The sequence below is a fragment of the Rhinolophus hipposideros genome (genome assembly GCF_964194185.1).
Source record: "Rhinolophus hipposideros genome assembly, chromosome: 8".
Classification (NCBI taxonomy): domain Eukaryota; kingdom Metazoa; phylum Chordata; class Mammalia; order Chiroptera; family Rhinolophidae; genus Rhinolophus; species Rhinolophus hipposideros.
This window is the reverse complement of record NC_138054.1, coordinates 63,937,928-63,957,130: the sequence shown is the minus strand read 5'-3', so window position 1 is coordinate 63,957,130 and position 19,203 is coordinate 63,937,928. Positions and strand designations below refer to the sequence as shown.

General features: G+C 37.9%; 1 protein-coding gene across 5 annotated transcripts in view; it reads right to left on the bottom strand.

The window, feature by feature from the left end:
* The window catches only part of EIF2B3 (eukaryotic translation initiation factor 2B subunit gamma), a 107,549-nt gene extending 96,462 nt beyond the window's left edge, over positions 1-11,087 (bottom strand). Inside the window, exons 1-3 of one of the 5 annotated variants that reach the window (XM_081057476.1) lie at positions 11,010-11,087; positions 8,153-8,309; positions 4,174-4,319 (exon numbers count right to left, since the gene is read on the bottom strand). In XM_081057476.1, the coding sequence (XP_080913602.1) occupies positions 4,174-4,319; positions 8,153-8,300 (294 nt within the window). In that variant the 5' untranslated portion in view covers positions 8,301-8,309; positions 11,010-11,087. Of the gene's footprint in view, positions 1-4,173; positions 4,320-8,152; positions 8,310-10,958 lie in introns of all 5 variants that reach the window. The other 4 variants (XM_081057478.1, XM_081057479.1, XM_081057477.1 and 1 more) reach the window with 4 other exon arrangements.
* Between the last annotated feature and the right edge of the window lie 8,116 nt (positions 11,088-19,203).

The following is a 19,203-nucleotide window of genomic DNA, read 5'->3' as shown; positions in this document are numbered from 1 at the left end:
GGAAGTACACACTGTTGAAATATATTTTTAACAAAAAAGCCAAATGAAATTAATATACTACCGTGGTACTTCTCTGAGAAAGGCAGAAGACACGTGGTATAACCTCACAGTAATATTTGGGAACTCAATCTGGAGGAAGTGGGTAAAGATAAATAAAGCTAATAAACCCAAAACTCTCAAAGGGAATATTCTGTTTTCTTTTTTTTTTTTGAGTTTTAAAAAGAGGATAGTTTATTGAAAGCAAAGGGTCAGAGCTCCCGAGCAGGAGGGCATTCCAAATGAGGGGTGCCCCGGGATATTCTTTTTTTTTTTTTTATTGCTTTTTTTTTTAAATGTTTTTTTTTTTTTTTTTTTTTTGAGCCCACTGGCCCATGTGGGAATCGAACCGGCAGCCTTCGGAGTTAGGAGCACGGAGCTCTACCCGCCTGCGCCACTGGGCCGGCCCCGGGATATTCTTATCTTACCTAAAATCTTACTGAAAACAGACCAAAAGAATCTCCAAATGTTTAGTAAGCTGCTTTGTGGGCACAGGGAAGGGAAATAAATTGGCTCAAGGGGGCATTGCTTTTAAATCACGGCACAGCCTGGGGATACAACTTTCTCTTTTAGAAAGGTGCCTGACACCCATTAGCAAACACTGACTGACAGCCTTCTCAGGCTGTCTCACTTTCTTCAACTATTATATGTATTTCCACTACCCTTCCTACAAGTTTATGTTGATCCCAACCAGATAGTTCTGAATTTTGTCTTAGCTCAGGTTTTACTTTGTTCTTAATGACTATTTAGGAGTCTATTTATATTCCTCTACAGGTTAGCTTTGTTGCCTTCTACTCTTAGGTTTGAATGCTCTCATATCAACCTACTCTCAGGTTGATATGAAGCCATAATTTCAGGGAGCCACTGTTATAGGAGAAACAAAGGAGAGATAGCAAAGATAGTAGAGACTTGCTACTCAAAGTCACAGCTTGAGAAGGCACAGAGGTAGGGTTATATGTAAAGGATGCTGTGTAAATGATGTGAAAACAAAGGGATAAGGGAGAAAAAGAAAAGAGACTGTGCAAATGACTTAATGAGAATTCTGATCTTAGGTGTGAAGGGAAGCCCTAAAATAAGGAGTAAACAATCAAAACCATAAGAGGCGGGGCCAGCCTGGTAGCTCAGGCGGTTGGAGCTCCGTGCTCCTGATGCCGAAGGCTGCCCGTTCGATTCCCACTGGTTGGAGCGCGTCCTCTCAACCACTAGGTTGCCAGTTTAATTCCTCAAGTCCCTCAAGGGATGGTGGGCTGCGCCCCCTGCATCTAACAACGGCAACTGGACCTGGAGCTGAGCTGCGCCCTCCACTACAAAGACTGAAAGAACAACAACTTGACTTGGAAAAAATCTTGGAAGTACACACAGTTCCCCAATAAAGTCCTATTCCCCTTTCCCAATAAAATCTTTAAAAACAAAAAAACCATAAGAGGCAATAAGTTGGGAGTAAAATGTCCTTTTGGCAGTCACTTTATTCTCCTCATGTCCTCTCCTATTAGTAGTTGCCAGTCTTATTTTCCTATAATACAGTATAAGACCGGGTGTAATATAATACCGGGTCTTATATTAATCTTTGCTCCAAAAGACGCTTTAGAGCTGATTGTCCGTCTAGGTCTTATTTTCGGGGAAGCACGGTAGTTTAACAATGTCACAGGGTACAAAGTAAATATACAAAAAACCTACAATTGTATGTCTATATACAAGCAATAAACAATTGAAAAACAGAATAAAAAATACCAGTTATAATATCATTAAAAACATTTACCTAGGAATAATTTACTAAGAGATGTTTAAAACCTCCAAACTGAAAATTATAAAGCTCTGTTGAGAGAAATTAAAGGAAACCTAAATAAATAGATGTTCAATAATTGGAAGAATCAATATTAAAATGTCAAGTCTCCCCATATTGATCTATAGATTCAATGAAATTCCACTAAAAATCCCAGAAAGCTTTTTTTTGTAGAAACTGATAAACTGATTCTAAAATTTATATGAAAATCAAAAGGACATACAATAGCCAAGACAATCTTAAAAAAAAGGAACAAAGTTGCCAGATTTACATTATCTGATTTCAAGACCTGCTATAAAGTTAAAATAATCAAGACATTATTTAGTGTGATACTAAAGTAAAGGCAGACAAAGAGACCAACAGAACAAAAGGGAAAGGACAGAAATAGACTACACATACTTGTATATGATCAACTGATTTTCAACTAAGGCACCAGTGTAATTCAATTGGAAAAGGAAAGTCTTTTTAACAAATGGTGCTGGAACAACCAAATATCCATATAGAGAAAAGTTAACCTCTATCCCTACCTCAGACCACATACAAAATTAAATCAAGATGGGTTATAGATACAAATATAAAAGCCAAACCCGTAACATTTTTAGAAGTAAACACAAAAGAATATCTTCATAAGCTTGGGATAGGCAAAGATTTCTTAGACAAGACACAAAAAGAACTAATGATACAAGAAAAAATCAGTAATCTGGATTTCATCAACATTTAAAACTTCTGGTCACCAAAAGACACCATTAAGAAAGTGAAAAGGCAAGCCACAGACTGGCAGAAAATGTTCACAACACTTATCTGACAAAAGGTTTTGCATCTAAAATATATAAAGAATTTCTATAATCAATAGTAAAAAGACAAACAACTCAATTAAAAAATAGGAAAATGCCTCGAACAGATACTCCATGAACAAATAGGCAATAAACACATAAAAAGTGGTGAGCATCATTACTATTGGGAAAATGTAAATTGAAACCACAATGAGATACCACTACATATACACCCCCTAGAATGGTTAAAATTAAGAAGACTGACAGTAGCAAGTGTTGCTAAAGATGTGAAGCAAATGCAACTCTTATATATTGTTGATGGAAGTGTAAAATGGTACAACCACTTAGAAAACAATTCAGCAGTTTATAATAAATAAACCCTATAACCTAGAATATTTTCACTAAAAGACTTGTAGAACAATGTTTCCAACAGCTTTATTCATAATACCCCAAAATTAGAAACAACTCAAATGACCATCAACAGGAAAATGGGTAAATAGTGGTATATTTATTCAATGGAATACTATTCAGCAATAAAAAATGAATGAATCAGCATGCAATATGAATGCATATGAATGAATCTAAAAAATATTATGTTGAACAAAAGAAACCAGAATAAAATCGTATGATTCTATTTATATCTAGTTCGTGAACAAGCAAAATTAATATATGGTGATAGAAATCAGAACAGCAGTTGACTCTCGAGGTGCAGGACTGACTAACAAGAAGCACAAAGGATATTTCAGAGGTGATGGAAATGTTCTAGATTTGGGTAACCTGGATGTATGTATTTGTCAAAACTCATTACTTCGTATACTACTCAATCTCTGTGTATTTCACTATGCGTAAATTATTCCCCAGTAAAGGGGGGAAAGGGGATAGGCCATGTACATTGCTGCATAAATTTATTCATTCTTTAGTGTACAGGTAGTTGGAACATGTTATTACATCTGTTCGCAGTCACCAGAAATAGCAGAAGAAAGTCTGCCCCCAAATTCAAGCAAGATGGCAACATTATCACACAAACTGAATTTTTTCCAAAGGGCATTAATTTTAGAATAATTTACAATGGCTCTTTCTCAATTTACAGGCCACCAGCCAGTTGGGGAGACTGTGTCCTCATATACATATGCCCATGTTAGTTTCTTAATCATGGGAGATGAAAAGCTCAAATATTATCATGTAAGGGGATCTGGAATTTTTAAAAGTTCCTTTGTACTTCTTTCCAGTTAATCTGTCATCAGCAGAATCTACTGCTACCCTAATTTTTATCACTATATAATAATTTTGCTTATTCATGAACTTCATATAAATGGACTCTTTTAAAGTAAATTTGAAGTGTATCTTTTTTTAATAAAGATGTATTATTACTCAAAAATACTGGAAACCAGTGACTGAGACAACTAAATGTCTAAATCTTCACTAGTAATCAAACTAGAAACAGTTGAAGAGTACATGGGCAACAAAGTATGTGATGCAAGAATGTATTTTTTAAAAAGCATTGTAAACTATAATGTACTGGAAAAACATAAAATGACATTTATCTTCAATAAACAATAAAAATCAAGAAATGGTTTTCACCTTAAGTTTTGGATATATATGGCGCAGAGAATCTGCAGTTCCTTTGTCTGCTTCATCAGGAATACACACAATATCTAGCTTCATTTTCATCTTGAATTCTGCAGATAGAGCCTTTTGGACATCCCTGGTTGTCACGACAATGACTTCTACAGTACAAAAGGAAAAATATAAAAACTCTCATTCATTTAGACAATGGTTTCACTATTTCAATTAGAAATGGTGTTTCTAGATTTAATAATAACACCTAATATTATTATTGAGCCTTTTCAATCTATTTTACATGTGTTCTCTCAATTGTTACAACAATCTCATTTTACAAATGAGAAAGCTTGGACTAAAAGTTGTAACTTTATTCAGGGCCACACAACTACGTAGTAAGCAATGGATTCAAGATAAAATTCAGGTCTGTCTGAATTAAAGTCCACACTTTAATATATGACATGCTACTTCTTAGTGTAAAGAATTCAGAAGAGCATTCATCAAAGCATATACAAACGGGAACACTTTTAAATCCTCATTCACTATAAAGAAAGAACTATCACCACTTCCCACCAGGTAACCATTACTGCTTCACTGAGGATCACAGTTCCAGGTCACAATTACCTGGATCATAGTTCCAGGTCACAATTATCTCTTCCTTTCACTGTAATCATTCTTTTCTATTTTCTTCCCTTCTTTCCTTTCTTCCTCTTTCTTTTTCAAACATTTAACCTTCCTTCCTCTTTTCTTCTTTCTTCGTTTCCCCACTCTGCTTTTTTAGTCACTAACTCGCTCATTCATCCAATAAATACAAATACATGTAATATGTACAGGACAAATAGGCACTGAGAATTCAGAAATGAACTCAACATGGTTCCTATTCTTAAGAAACTTAACATGGAGAAATGAGACATGGAAGTGATTAACTGAGAAACGTTTCATGGAAGGGATGCCTTTTGAGGTAGGCCACGATGAATTTAAGTCCAACAAAAATTTCTTTAGTACATACTGCATGTAAAATGCTGATGTTAAAAGATGAATTAGACACAGTACCAGCTCTCAGAGAGGTCAGTCTCCCATGCCATTAACTACAGCATAAAACAGGCCATGAGAGGTATGAAGATAGAAAAACAAAGTGTGATGGCAGCACAGAGGACAGGGTGATTGATGCTATTGGGGATTTCAAAAAGAAGGTGACATTTCCATAGGTTGGAGAGGACATTTTAGGTAGAGTGGATAGAGTAAAGGGAGTAACTGCAAATATGGGATAGTCAATCTAATAATTTAAAAAAAAAATTTTTTTTTGTCAATCTAATAATTTGACCAAGACTTTTCTGTATGGAGACAGACAAATGCTAAGCAGGGCTACGTTAACGTCTCTAAAATCATGAACAATATGAACAAAGTGAATGCCGACTTGGTTATTAAACTCCAGTATCCTGTTTAAAAGGCATTCTCTAATTTCTGAGTGAGCCTCAGTGAGAAGGAATTTTTCTATGTAGTGGGTAGTAAATATACCACAAAAGGCCACCCCCGAGCATAACTAAAGATATAGCAAAAGTAAAACAACAAAAAGTTATAGATGACAAATTCATAGTTATTTTTTAAAATTAGCATATTTTAACGTATACTAAGGTGTGTCCTTCATCTGTAAGATTGAGCTCTAAAAAGAAAATCTCTTCTATAACATCTCTCTTAACATGAGTGTCATACAGACTACTGCGTAGAGATATCCCTGGGTCTGTCTCAGGAAGGCAATTCTCATAGTGGAATGAACACTAGATCACAAGACTGCGCCCTAGGATCTGGCACCATCTGGTACTATATTAACTATAGACCACCTCAAACTCACTGTGCCAAAGCTGAACTCATTGTCTTCATTTAAACCTGTTCCTGTCTCTTATTTCCTTTCCTAGTTACCAGCATCCCCATCTACCTAGTCACCCAAGCAAAAGTAGAGGGAATTCTTCCCTCTTTTCCACTTCCCTTCCTCTGACTCATCAACTTTCTCAAATGTTCCCTCTTCTCCATCCTTAATGCTACTTCTTTAGTTCAGGCCCTCTTCATTGCTGGTGTGGACTTTTGTATCAATCTTTTAATTTGTCTGTCTGTTTATAGTATTGACTCCCTCAAATCCATTCTTTATACAGCTTCCAAAACAATTTTTTAAAAAATGCAAATCTAAGTTGTCAAATTTATTACCATAAAGTTGTTCATAACATTCCCTTATTATTTTTTAATGTCTGTAGGATCTGCAGTGATGTCCCCTTACTCATTCCTGTTATTAGTAATTTGTGTCTTCTCTTTTTTTTCTGATCTGACTAGAGATTTAACAATTTTATTGATTTTTTTTTCAAATAATCAGCTTCTGGTTTTATTGATTTTCTCTAATGCTTTTGTTTTCTATTCCATTTATTTCTGCTCTTAGCATCTTTTTTTAAATTTCCTTCTTTCTACTTATTTGTGTTTCATTTGCTCCTCTTTTTCTAGCTTCTCAAAGTAGAAGCTCAGATGATAATTTGAGCTTCATTTCTTCTTTTCTAACATAGTGCTTAATGCTATAGATTTTCCTCTAAACACTGCTTTAGCTATATTCCTCAATATTCGTACAGTATATTTCATTTTCAGTAAGTTCAAAATATTTTCTAATTTCCCATGTAATTTCTTCTTTAACTTATGGTTTATGTAGAAGTATGTGGTTTAATCTCCAAATATTTAGGGATTCTCTTGGTATCTTTCTGTTTTTGATTTCTAATTTAACTCTGCTGTGGTTAGAGAATATCCTTTGTATGACTTTAATCCTTATAAATTTATTGAGACCTGCTTTATTTAAAAAAATATGGTCTATCTTGGTAAAAGTTCTGAGTACTTGAAAAGAATGTATATTCTGCTTTACTGTGTGGAATGTTCTATAAATGTCAATTAGGTCAAGTTGTAGAAAATCCTAAGGAATCTACAAAAAGCTGTAAGAATTTAAGTGTATTAATAAGCAAAGTTGCAGGATAAAAGGTCAGTATAAGAAAAACTGTTATTTTTATATACTAGCAACAAACAAGTGGAAATTGGAATATAACAATTACCATTTACAATAGCATAAAAATATAGAGATAAATTTAATAAAGTATCTATAAGTCCTGTAACTGAAAACTATAAAACATTACTGAAATTACAGAAGACCTAAATAAATGAAGATATACACCATACTCATGGATCGAAAGACTGAATATTGTTAAGATGTGAATTCTCTTCATATTGATCCATGGATTCAATTCAATCCCAATTGAAATCCCAGCAACCCTTTTTATATAAATTGATAAGCTGATTCTAAAATGTATATAAAGACACAACTGGCTTAGAATAGCAAATATACAAATTTAACCACATTATACCTTTGTTTAAACCTTTCACTGGTTTCCCACTGCTTTCAGGAAACAAATCTAAATTCCTCAGCATGGAATACAAGGCCCTTTATAGCACGACCCCTGCTTATCTCTTTCACTACATCTACTCCTTCCCCTTACACTTTATATTACAGCCATATAAAATGAATAGCACTTTACACAGTGCCACACAACTGCCACATTACACAATGATAATTTATTTATATGTGTATCTCTTCATTAGTGGAGATCAGGACCTGATTATCTTTTCAATTCTGTACCCCAGTGCTTAATATATTACTTGGCACATATAGATTCACAATAAGTACTGACTATGAGGCACTTGGATTCCCACTCTGCTCTTTCTGATATCCTTACAGGGTTCATTTTAGATTACTCTGGACACCCGCTCTAAAATATTAACACTTAGTCAATCTTCTCAACTCTTTTCACACAGCAATAGAGTACTTCTATGTTCCTCATTTCAAGAGGCCAGTCTCCAGCCAACGTTGAGTCCTAGTCTTCTCTCATTCATCCTCTCTCACCCTCATAAAACAGATAAACCATTGGGATCAAACAGCCTAAAAGTTTTATGAGTGCATCTCATTGCCAGAGCTCACCTTCAAATCCAACACGCTCAAGCAAGTTCAATGGGTACCAAATTAAAGGTTTGTTCCCAACTGGAAGCAGAGGTTTGGGAATGCTGGAAGTCAGGTCTGTCATCCGAGATCCCCCTCCAACTGCCATTACTACTGCTTGAAACTCCATTTTTACAAACTGCCATCACAGAGAAAAACAATTAACAGGGGAAAAAGTAACAAAAATCAAAGCATACACAGTACTAACACTATTTCTATTTAGGTTATTGATACCCACTTATGCCAAATACATCACTTCCAATTCCAATAACCAGAATCATAAAGCTCCTCAGCTGCAGTATAAACATTACTTTTATCATATTCTCTTACTTACCAGTATATACTCGCAGCTCCAGCCTGGGAAGATGGGCTGAAGGAGGGATAAGAATTTTAAAACTCTGGCCCTTGCCTTTGAGTTGCTCACAATTAAGTGGAAAGACAAATTCAGTAAATTGTAATATACTATCACTAGTGTCATGGGAGAAATACACTCAAGCTGCAGTAGGCAAATAGTGAAGGTAATACCTAAGTCTATAAGAAGGTAATGCTTGAGCAAACTCTTGAAGGAGTAAAAGTTTACCAAGTGGGCTTCTGATTCAGTTCTTATTCCTTGAAAAAATTCTTAAAACTTCTGGCTAAAATTAACAGCACAAATACAAGCACATAAGGTCTCCGAAAAGTATGAAATGAGTTAAAGAGTCCTCCAATAATTCAGCGATCTGCTCCCATCTTCTCATTACTCCCAACTATGAAAGATATTACTATAAACACAAATGTATCTAGGTTGTATCTTAACCTAGATTTGCAGAGCCCAACTGCAGAAACAAACCAAGTTAATTCCTTTTTTCAAACTCGAGGTAATAAATGAAACTGACCTTCAAAAGAATAGCTGCTCTCTACAGCAGCTACCACAGAGGCACAGTAAAAGGTCATAAATCCTTACTGATTTAAAATAAAAATACCCTTTGACTTACAACGAATGATGTAACCTTTTAAATACAAGAGTGAATGCAATGTTCAGGAAAATAATTTATTTAACACCAAACTGGTGAATAATGTTGCACCTTTACCGCAATTATGATTAGTCCTGGGCCCCTCACATCCATATTTAAACTGCATTTAAATATGGATTTACACTGCATTTACACTCAGTACAGCTAAGGCACAAAGTGAAGGCTCTTGTACAAAATCCACACTGAAAGATAATAGTAATTGTGATTGCAGTAAGCATTGCCTCAGATTGGAATTCAACTTCAATTTGGCACTGTATAAATCCCATCACATCTGATGTTTTCAAGAAAAAGAGCACTGGATCCTTCAGAATCGAAAGACCTGAGTTTGAGTTCTGGTTCTACCACTTATAGGTGATGTGACCAGGGGCTGGACATTTAATATTCTCAGCGCCCTCAGTTCCCAGAAGGGAGCCTGGTGATTAAGTTCACAGACCCTTGAGCTAGACTGACTCGGTCTGAATTCCAGCTCTACCATGTATTAACCATGTGAACTAGGACAAGCTACATAACTTTTCTATGGCTCAGTTTTCATTTTCTAAGTGAGGAAAATTGCAGTTTCTACTTCACAGAACTGATGTGAAGAGCAACTTAGTTAATCTACATAAAGCACACAGAACAGTGTCAATCTCACAGCAAGCACTATAAAAGCGTTTGGTATTATTAGACAGAGGCTAGATCATAGAAAGCCTTCTGTGCCAACTGAACCCTGGTGTTCCATAATTCTGGTCTCTGTTGTGCTGTTTTTGCTTCCTAGGTGCCTGTCTCCTGTGCCTAATAATCACCTATGAAACAAATTTTAAGACTCAGTTCAAGAATCGTCTTGCCTAAAAAGCCATTCCCACCCTTCCCATCCTACTGGTAAAAGTGACTCCTTTTCCCTTCGGTGCTTCCACTCTACCACGTACAGATCTCTGCCTTTACAGGCTGTAACGTGCATGTATTTAAGTGTCTATTTCCTGTGAGTTCCTTGAAGGGAGGGGCTGTACTTGTCATCACCGCATTCCCAGTACCTAACACAATTCCCATCCAATACCAGACACTCAGTGTTTGCAGAATGAGCATCTGTGAACTTCACACGACAACCTGTATTAAGACGCAAGCTCAAACATGTGCAGAAGGAGCATTAGAACACAGGTCACTGGGATCTAAGGTTCTTGTGATAATCATGAATGTAACTAACCATGATGCTAGGCAGATTGTCAAATGCCTCAATGGCACTGCCACGACACTGGGTGACAGGATTCAAGGAAACGAACCTCCTTAGCCTCTCAAGCTTTAGAGGAGGCGGTCATGACATCTCAGGCACGCTTCCATCACAGCGTCCACTGCCTGCTCTGTTTGTAAGTTGGCAAGCTAAGACACTGTATCATAATTGGTCTCTCACCCAGACCTTATTGCATTCCTTTTTATACTTCATTGCCTTGCACCTAACCGACTAAAATAGGCATAATAACGAATGATGGGCTGACGCGGAAAGAATGCCGGCACTGTGCTAAGGGCGTCTGGTCCTGAGTCTGATGCTCGCTCACTCGCTGTCACTTCGAGGAGATCCTCCCCCTCCCTGAAACTCAGTTTCTCCATCTGTTGCACAGGTGGTTGGCTCGGATTCTCCCCAAGTTCCCTTCTAGTTCGGAACCTGGTCCCACGGCCGGGTCGGGCAGGGACTCGAGCAGGTAACTGGCGCTCCGCAGCCCGGCTCACCCCCTCAGGCCCTCCTCCGCCGGGCTCGAGGAGACGCCTCGCGCAGATACCCCCCGCCCCACCGCGCTGCTCACCCCGCCAGCCAGCTCGAAGGCGGCCTGGCAGCGCAGAAGCCATAGCTTTACCTCAGCTCCTGGCGCGCCGCCACCGCTCCCGGTGCTCTCCCCACGCCGCCTCCGACTGGCAGCCCACAGGCGCAGGCGCGCGATGGCCGAGCCGATCGATGCGACGCGCGGGGCAGGCCTGCGGAGAAGGACGAGCGCCGAGCGGTAGATTGGGCACCAGAAGAGCGCGCGCCTCTAGGAGGAGAGGAGGCGGGGCCGTCATTGCTTTTTCGTTCATTCACAAATCACCAACACCCATGGAGTGTGCTTCCAAGTGCAGGGCTCCTGGAACCAGATTGGAATAAGTCACTGCCTTCCTTCAGAGAGTTCTGTTTCTAGGACCTGGTTCCGACTACCACTCGCTGAAAAGGGAGCTCACAGGGAGATGCAGTTCTGGGAGAAATCACCAAATACCTTTGCAGCCCAGGGATTGCCAGGGCTTTCTATGTCCATGATGTGCAACGTGGAGACTCACGTCGACTTACAGAAACAGACTATTATGGTATGGAAAACATCCACGTTTAGCTATCGAAACAGTGGGTGATGGGTGGAGGGGGGTCAGCGAAGAACTCACTGAGGCGGTGGCACTGAACAATGGCTTGAAGCGAGTGAGTCAGGTGGATATCCTGGGTGAGAGCTTTCCAAGCAGACTAGCAAGCAAGTGCAAAAGCCCCAAAAAGAGAGACTGCATGTTCAAAGACCACCAAATAGGCCAGTATGACTGAAGGGAAGTAAGCCAGGGAGAGAACGAATGATGGCAGAGGAGGTCAGAGAGAAATGAGGGAGAAGGTGGAGAATTCAGATTCTGTGAGTCTTGTAGATCATTGTGAGGACCTTGAGTTAAACAGAGCAGGAACATGATTTGACAGATTTTTGAGGGATCACTCAGGTTGCTGCATTAATAAGCTTTCTGGAAGCAGGGAGACCACTTAAGAGACTGCAACTGCATGAGAGACCACAAACGCCTGAGTCTAGACAGCTCCAACAATTGTGAGAGGTAATGATAAAATAATTGTTATTTTAAGCAGTAAGTTTTGAGGTGTTTTATTAAGTTGCAGTAGATAAAAAGAACAGTGGTCAGTCTCTTTCCCACACATTCCTGCAATTTCCTAACCTTTTGGAAGCTTCCTCTTTTTCTATCCATCTCTTAAACATTGAGTGGCTTTAGGTCCTTGCCAGATGGGAGACAGTTGAATTTTTGCAATAAAAATAAAGGAGTTTGACTTTATTCAACAGTATTTATTGAGTGCCTAATATGTGTCAAGCAATGTCTTAGATGCTATATGCTGGGGATACAGCACTTAATGAGGGCCTGTAATTTCACCCAGACTTTCAGCCAGAAGAATAGGAGCTCAGCTTAGATCCTGCTAAAAAAAACACCCCCAAAAACAAACAAAAAAAACCTGAGGGTCATATCCATAAAACCAGCCTATCCCTGCATTGCCTCTGCTTCACTTTAGGATGCTGGTGATCAGTTATTAAATAATTATTTATTTTAACTCAAATATAACACCAAGTGTTTTGGTAAAAAAGCCATGGAGTGATTGATTTGGCCACCGGAAACTTGAAACTTGACTACTCTTTCCTTCTGCAGCAAGATTCTTTCTCTCCTTGGTATTATATTAGCTCAAGCAAGCAGAAGCCTTGGGAATTACAGCATGGTTTTGAGGTGAGAACTAGTTATGAAGTAAGAATAGCATTCAAACCCATATCTAGCATCCATTTTAAATGCTCATGTTTAAACTAGCAAATATTTTGGGGGAACTATAGGACTTTCTCCTCCAGTTGAGGAACATAGTCGAGGGATTGCTTCATTAAACTCATTTTAAATTATTCCCTTAGGGCAGTGGTTCTCAAACTTTTTGGTCTCTGGACACTTTACACTCTTAAAAATTAGTGGGACCCCAAAGAATTTATGTTTATATGGATTATATTTATTGATACTTGCAATATTAATAATTCAAACTGAGAAATTAAAAAAATTCATTTTAAAAATAAAAATAAAACCACTATAATGGTAACATAATATTTTTATGAAAACATATAATTGTTTTCAAAACAAAACATTTAGTGAGAAGAATGCCATGGTTTCACCTTATACAGGTCTAATGTTTGGCTAAGAAAACAATTGGATTCTCCCATCAACTGCGATACATTGTTTTGGGTGAATTATATGATGAAAACCTGACCTCACACAGATTTGTAATTAGAAAAGAGAGATATCTTCATAGCTTGCAGGTACTATAGGTAACTACACCAATTGATACTACACCAAAACTCAATAAGTGGTAATTTGTAACAAATTAGTTGTAACATAGAATCATATCAGTGAGCATTTTATACTCTGTTATAATACTTGCACTTTGAATGGACATTTCATCCATGCTTGATCTTGCATCTTGATGCATTGATCATTGTAAAATATTGGTTTGCTGAGGTAAACAGATCTTCTCAAGGTTGACTCATACAATATTTTCAAAATCACATTTGTTAATATTATGTTACCACAAATCTCATCAGAAAAGTTCTTAAATATTGGAAAGCTGGCAAGCTTATGTTGACAGAAGTTTTCCAAACTTCTGATTTTTCTCTTGAAAGCTCAAATATTATCATTGGCAACAAATACTGTTGTGGTTTTCCTTGAAGTGACTGGCTTACTTCATTTATTTTGATAAATTGTTGGCCATGGTTCTTCAGTTGTTCATTCAAGTAAATATAGTACTCTATGAAAAAAGCAGTAGTTGACAAATCAAACAATCACCCAAGTGCTTTTTTTGGAGACAACCATCATACATCATTAGTATGCACAGAAGTGTTACTTGTGTAGTTTTCATTTCACCACATAGAATATTAAAAAGGTGTGTGACCAAGGACCAAGATTTAATAAAATTATTGCTTCATCAAAGACATTCTTAAGTGAAACTTACTTTGCTTTATTATTATTTTTATTGCAAGTGTGTGCCAGTGAAGAATACAATGACTATTAGTACAGTTTGGTATCATTGAATTTGCACCAGCAGTGCAAATATTGATATAATGAAAGGGCAAATAATGTTTTAGTATTATGAAAATAGTTTTGATCTGACAGATCCCCTGAAAGTTTCTTCAGGACTCCCAGAGGTCCATGAAGCACTTTAAAAACTGCTGCTTTATGGATTCCTTCTTTCTGGCTCCCATTGCTTCTAGTACTTACATTATGGCACTCACCACAAAGGATTGTCATTCCCTTTTTCGTGTCTTCACCATCACCCTGGGAGCCCTTTGGGAATGAAGGCTATTCCTTATTTGCTTCTTTGTCCCCAGGTACTAGAACAGGACCTGAGACATGCTCAGTAAATAATAATGAATGAATTAAAAATTTCTCATAAATTTTCCCTTACCCTCTCATTTGGTGGTGGGAAAACTGGGCTGAAGGCCTGGGTCATTGATGTCTCTTATGAAAATTCCTTCTTACCAAGTCAATGCATATTATTATCCCTCATGCCTAACCTCGTGCTCATTATTTATTTTTATTTATTAATTACGTGGGAAGTACTCAATAAATGCTTATTGAACACAGGCTGTTTTCTATGTTTGTTTCATGCTCATATTTCTTCCCGAAGGGACATTTGTGTGTATGTGTACGTGGTGGGGGAATCGTTTAAGGTCAAGCTCTAAAGGTCTCTTTGAACTGTGGGAGACAAAAGAAACCTTTTAAAGTTGGACTGGGGCTCAGAAACACTCTTCCCATGGTCTGCAAGAGATCTCTCTTTGGGAATTTGCTGGCCATGACACAATATTCATCTACTCCATTTGGCTGTGGACTTGTTAGTGAGGCAGGGAATTATTATTTTTAGAGGGCTGAGTGAAAGATGAAAACGAAATGAGAAACTCTACTTTGGCAACCAATTGCAGGTCCTAAAATATTTGTGTTTTGTTTTTGTACATAAGCCCAGCAGTTGCCCAATAGATTCATAATAAGTTAGAGAGCAAATGATGCTACAGTGTTTAAATAGAGAGCTTGGAAAGAACCTTCATTAATTAGGACTTCAATATTTCCTTTTAAGAACACAGCATTTTCATCATTGATGGTTTTAAAGGTCAGCATTTGGACATTTTTGCTCTAAACTGATGGGTCAATTTTTAAAATAAATGATTCAATCAATTTGGTGATATTTCCTCCTTTATTGAAAACAAAATTTTTCAGATGGCTGATTTTCCTTGTTTTTAAATTGGAAAGTATGGTTTATGGACCACAGTTCATTTATTTATTGAACAACTATTTATTGAGTGACTATTATGTGCCAAGAACAGTTTTAGGCTCTTAAAATATATTAGTGAACAAAAAAAGGATCTAGGCCTAATCCTAACAGGGAGAGGAAGTCTAAATAATAAATGAGTAAACTGTACAGTATATTAAAAAGTGATAAGTAAAAGGGACTAAGAAGTTAGGCAGGAAAGAAAGACAGAAAGGAGAAAAACATCATGTTGACAGCTATAAAGTCTTGTTTTATACAGGTTATTAAAATTTGGGACTCACATCTCATTTAAATCTTTCTACAACTTTCTATCTAATAAATTTAGAAGCAAATACAAAAGGAACAGGTGATGTCAGTAAAAATGGTGTTCCTCCACAAGCTCCCCTCCCTAAAAGCAGTGAGAATACTGTCAAAAATGTCAGAATTAGGTTTTTGGGATGTTCATTGTGAGCAGTGAAATATGTCGCTTCGTTCAGTGTGTTTGTGATTAGTCACTGCACATGTACAGACAGCAAAGAATGTAGCTGTGTTGCTTCCTTGCCTCGCTGTGATGAACCCATGTGACATTTTAAAAAACAAAGAATAATTGAGAATTCGCCAACAAAGTGAAGGTGCAGCAAAGAAGTTAAAGATGATAATGCTGGAAGTGAAATTCAAATTAAACATAAATGGAGTTAGAGAAGAAATAGCTGATCATGGGAATGTGGACACTGCCGTCATGAGAGAGTATTTCTATGCAGCCAGAGGAACTTAGTGAAGGCAACGGTATCTACATAAATGAGGGAAGGGATTGTCACAAAAAGGGTGAAGATGTCCCATAGGAGTGAAGCCAGCAAAACACTTCACGTTAAAGTAATTCTTAGAGATATTTCATGAGGATCAAAGTACATAGAATAAAATGTTGAAAGCTGATCCAAATTTAAAAAGGAGTGTGACAATTCATCAAGACACAGTGAAGAAACTTGTTCCATATTATAAGAGAAAAGAGGCAAGCACTGTTCAAATTACTCTTGGTAAGTTTTTTACAAAGAAAAAAATTGATTCCCAATTTTTCTAATGCTTCAGATTACAATATATTAAACAAATATAGTTTTACTATTTTTCCTGTTTCCCAAGTTACAGTAGAGTTTTTGATGTTTGACAAAAATTTTAAAGATCCTTTTTTTTTTTGTTTTAAAGAACAATGGTAATTTCTTCCATTGATTATTAAGATCTCTTTGATGGGTTATAACTTGCAGGGTCACTTTTATAGTTTGGCACTACTATACTGTGTAAAATGAGGATTTCTTATATGTAAAAAATTTATCATAAAATGATGTACGTGAAAACGTAGCATTTCAAATTAATAGTAAAAGGACAGGTACTTCCAAAAAGGAAGCGGAGGACACTGGTCAACAGCTAATATGTGATAAAGCTAGGATACAAATACAGGCAAGCTGACTCTAGAGAATGTGCTCTTACCTAATACACTATATTGCCTTCCCATGGTATATATCCAATAAATGTTTCCTTCCATAAAGATTTTGAATTCATAAAGGATTAAAATTTTATACATTATGAAATTGAGTGGCAAAGTACAAATCAGGAAAACATTTGCAATAGCTGACACAATAGACAAAGGGGTTAATATAGAGGTTATAGCACCTTAGTTACTATGTCAGCAGGCTTTGGAACTGGCAGACCACCAAGCTAAATCCTAGCTTTATCAGTTAGTACTTAAATGACCCTGGCAAGTTATTTAATTCATCTTTGCTCTGGGTTTCTCATCTGGAAATGGGCATAACAATAGTACTTACTTTACAGAGTTGTTCAGAAGATAAAACAAGATAACAGATGTACGGCACTTAACACAGTGCTTTGCTGTGCTTATTATTTTAGTACTATGCAAAGATTGTTATAAATCAATAAGGAAAGTATAATAAAACCAATTGTAAAATGGACAAAAACACATAAAGGCAGTCCATAAAGAAGAAAAACAATTGCTCGATTTGGTAAATAGTCAAAGCAATGCAAATTAAAATAACAATCATACCATTTTTTCAAACACATTAAATTGTCAAAGATTTTTTAAGTGCTAATGCCCAAGGTTGGTAAAAGTTTAGGAAATAGACACTAAAGAGAGTGAAAATTGATAAACTGGCAATTTGGCAGTTTGATGAAGCGATCTTAGGGTTATTCTAAGGAAATAATCAAATAGATATGCAAGGATATATGCATGAGGATGTTTATTGTAACATTTGTAGTTTTCAATATGGAAAATTTGTTAGCAACCTAATGTCCATCTGTAGTGTTTTAAATGAATAAACATTATGAATATTCCTTACAATGTAATACAATGCAGCTAATAAAAATAATGGTTAAGGGGGCCGGCCTGGTGGCTCAGGCGGTTGGAGCTCCATGCTCTTAATGCTGAAGGCTGCCGGTTTGATTCCCACATGGGCCAGTGGGCCCTCAACCACAAGGTTGCTGGTTCAACTCCTGGAATCCCCTAAGAGATGGTGGGCTCTACCCTCTGCCCCCTGCAATTAACTGCAACTTGACTTGGAGCTGAACTGCGCCCTCCACATCTACGACTGAAAGGACAACTTGAATTGGAAAAAATCCTGGAAGTACACACACTCCCCAATAAAATCTTAAAAACAAAAAAAACAAAAAAAACTTCCACCAAAGAAAAAAAAAACAAACTTGAACTTAGGTTAAAAAAGAAAAGGTTAAAATGAGTAGCCCACTTGTCCCAATGGCTATATTGGATTACTCCCTGCCTCCAGTCTCTACCTCTCAACTGATTCTCTACAGAGCCACCAAAGGTAAATCTAATGTCACTCTCTTGCTTGACTCCCTCATGACTGCTCGCTGCAAAATTCTAAAACGGTTCTCTAAGGCTGGAGTCTCTTCTCTTTTCCCTCCGCACTCTAGTGGGACTCAATATGCTTCTCCCTAAGGATTTAGCCTATTTAGTTATTTATTTAGTTATTTTCCCTAAGGATTTAGCATTTCACTGAGCCCCATTGTTTAGAATCATTTCTGTCTTCTAACCATACCCTTCACTGCTCTGTTGGAGCTCTTAGATTGTTGAATGTTGTTTATGCGCTTATTTGTTTAATATATGTCTCTCCCATTAGAATTTAAATCCCAAGAGGGCAAAAATGATCTGTTTAGCCACCATTTTATCCGCTACACGTAGTATGGTGCTTGACATTGGTGTTCTATGCATTCACTGAATGACGAAATGAAAAGCAAGCTACAAAATATACAGTGAGTCCAATTTGTTAAAAGAGGGGCCGAAGACTCATGTGGCAGGTACCAAACACAGAAACGGACTACCACCTGCAGGCTGGTGCTGACTAGGTCTTTCCCAGAAAACAGAAAGGCAGCCTTGGATGGGCCGGACAAAGGGGCGCGAGCTTGCCCGGAAGAGCGGAGCTGGGTGGGAGGGGCGACCTCTGGGGCTCCTGCCCGTTAAACTCGCTAGTTGGCAGAGGATGCTGGAAGAATAAGGGGTGGTTGTCTCCTGTGGACCACCCAAGGCGCAGGGATTGGGGAGCCGCAAGACGAGGGTTTTCCGGGAGGCTCAGCTGGGGTGTTAGACATGAGTTGTGGGGAGATAGGCCTCTGGGTGCTCACAGCCCGGGGACAGGGGTGGTGATGGGGAAGGGCGCAGCGCCACGGCCCGGAGTTTCCAGGCAGGGCAAAGCCAGGGCGCACCAGCATTGAGGACAGCATGGCGAAGCGATGGTTGAGTGACCCCGCGCAGGCCACTTCACTTGGGACCCTGCTTGAGGATGACTGCCCACTGTGAGGGTGAGGGGACTATATCCGCATGAGATCTTCCATGGGGTACTTGTTCTTAAAGACTGCATATAGTTGTGTGGCAACTGGAGACAGCATGGCGGTGGGTAACAACACTGCTGCCTCTTCAGTAAAAATCCTGACTTGGGTTTATCTGCCATCTCAGTGTTTTGTCCTCTAACAATGCC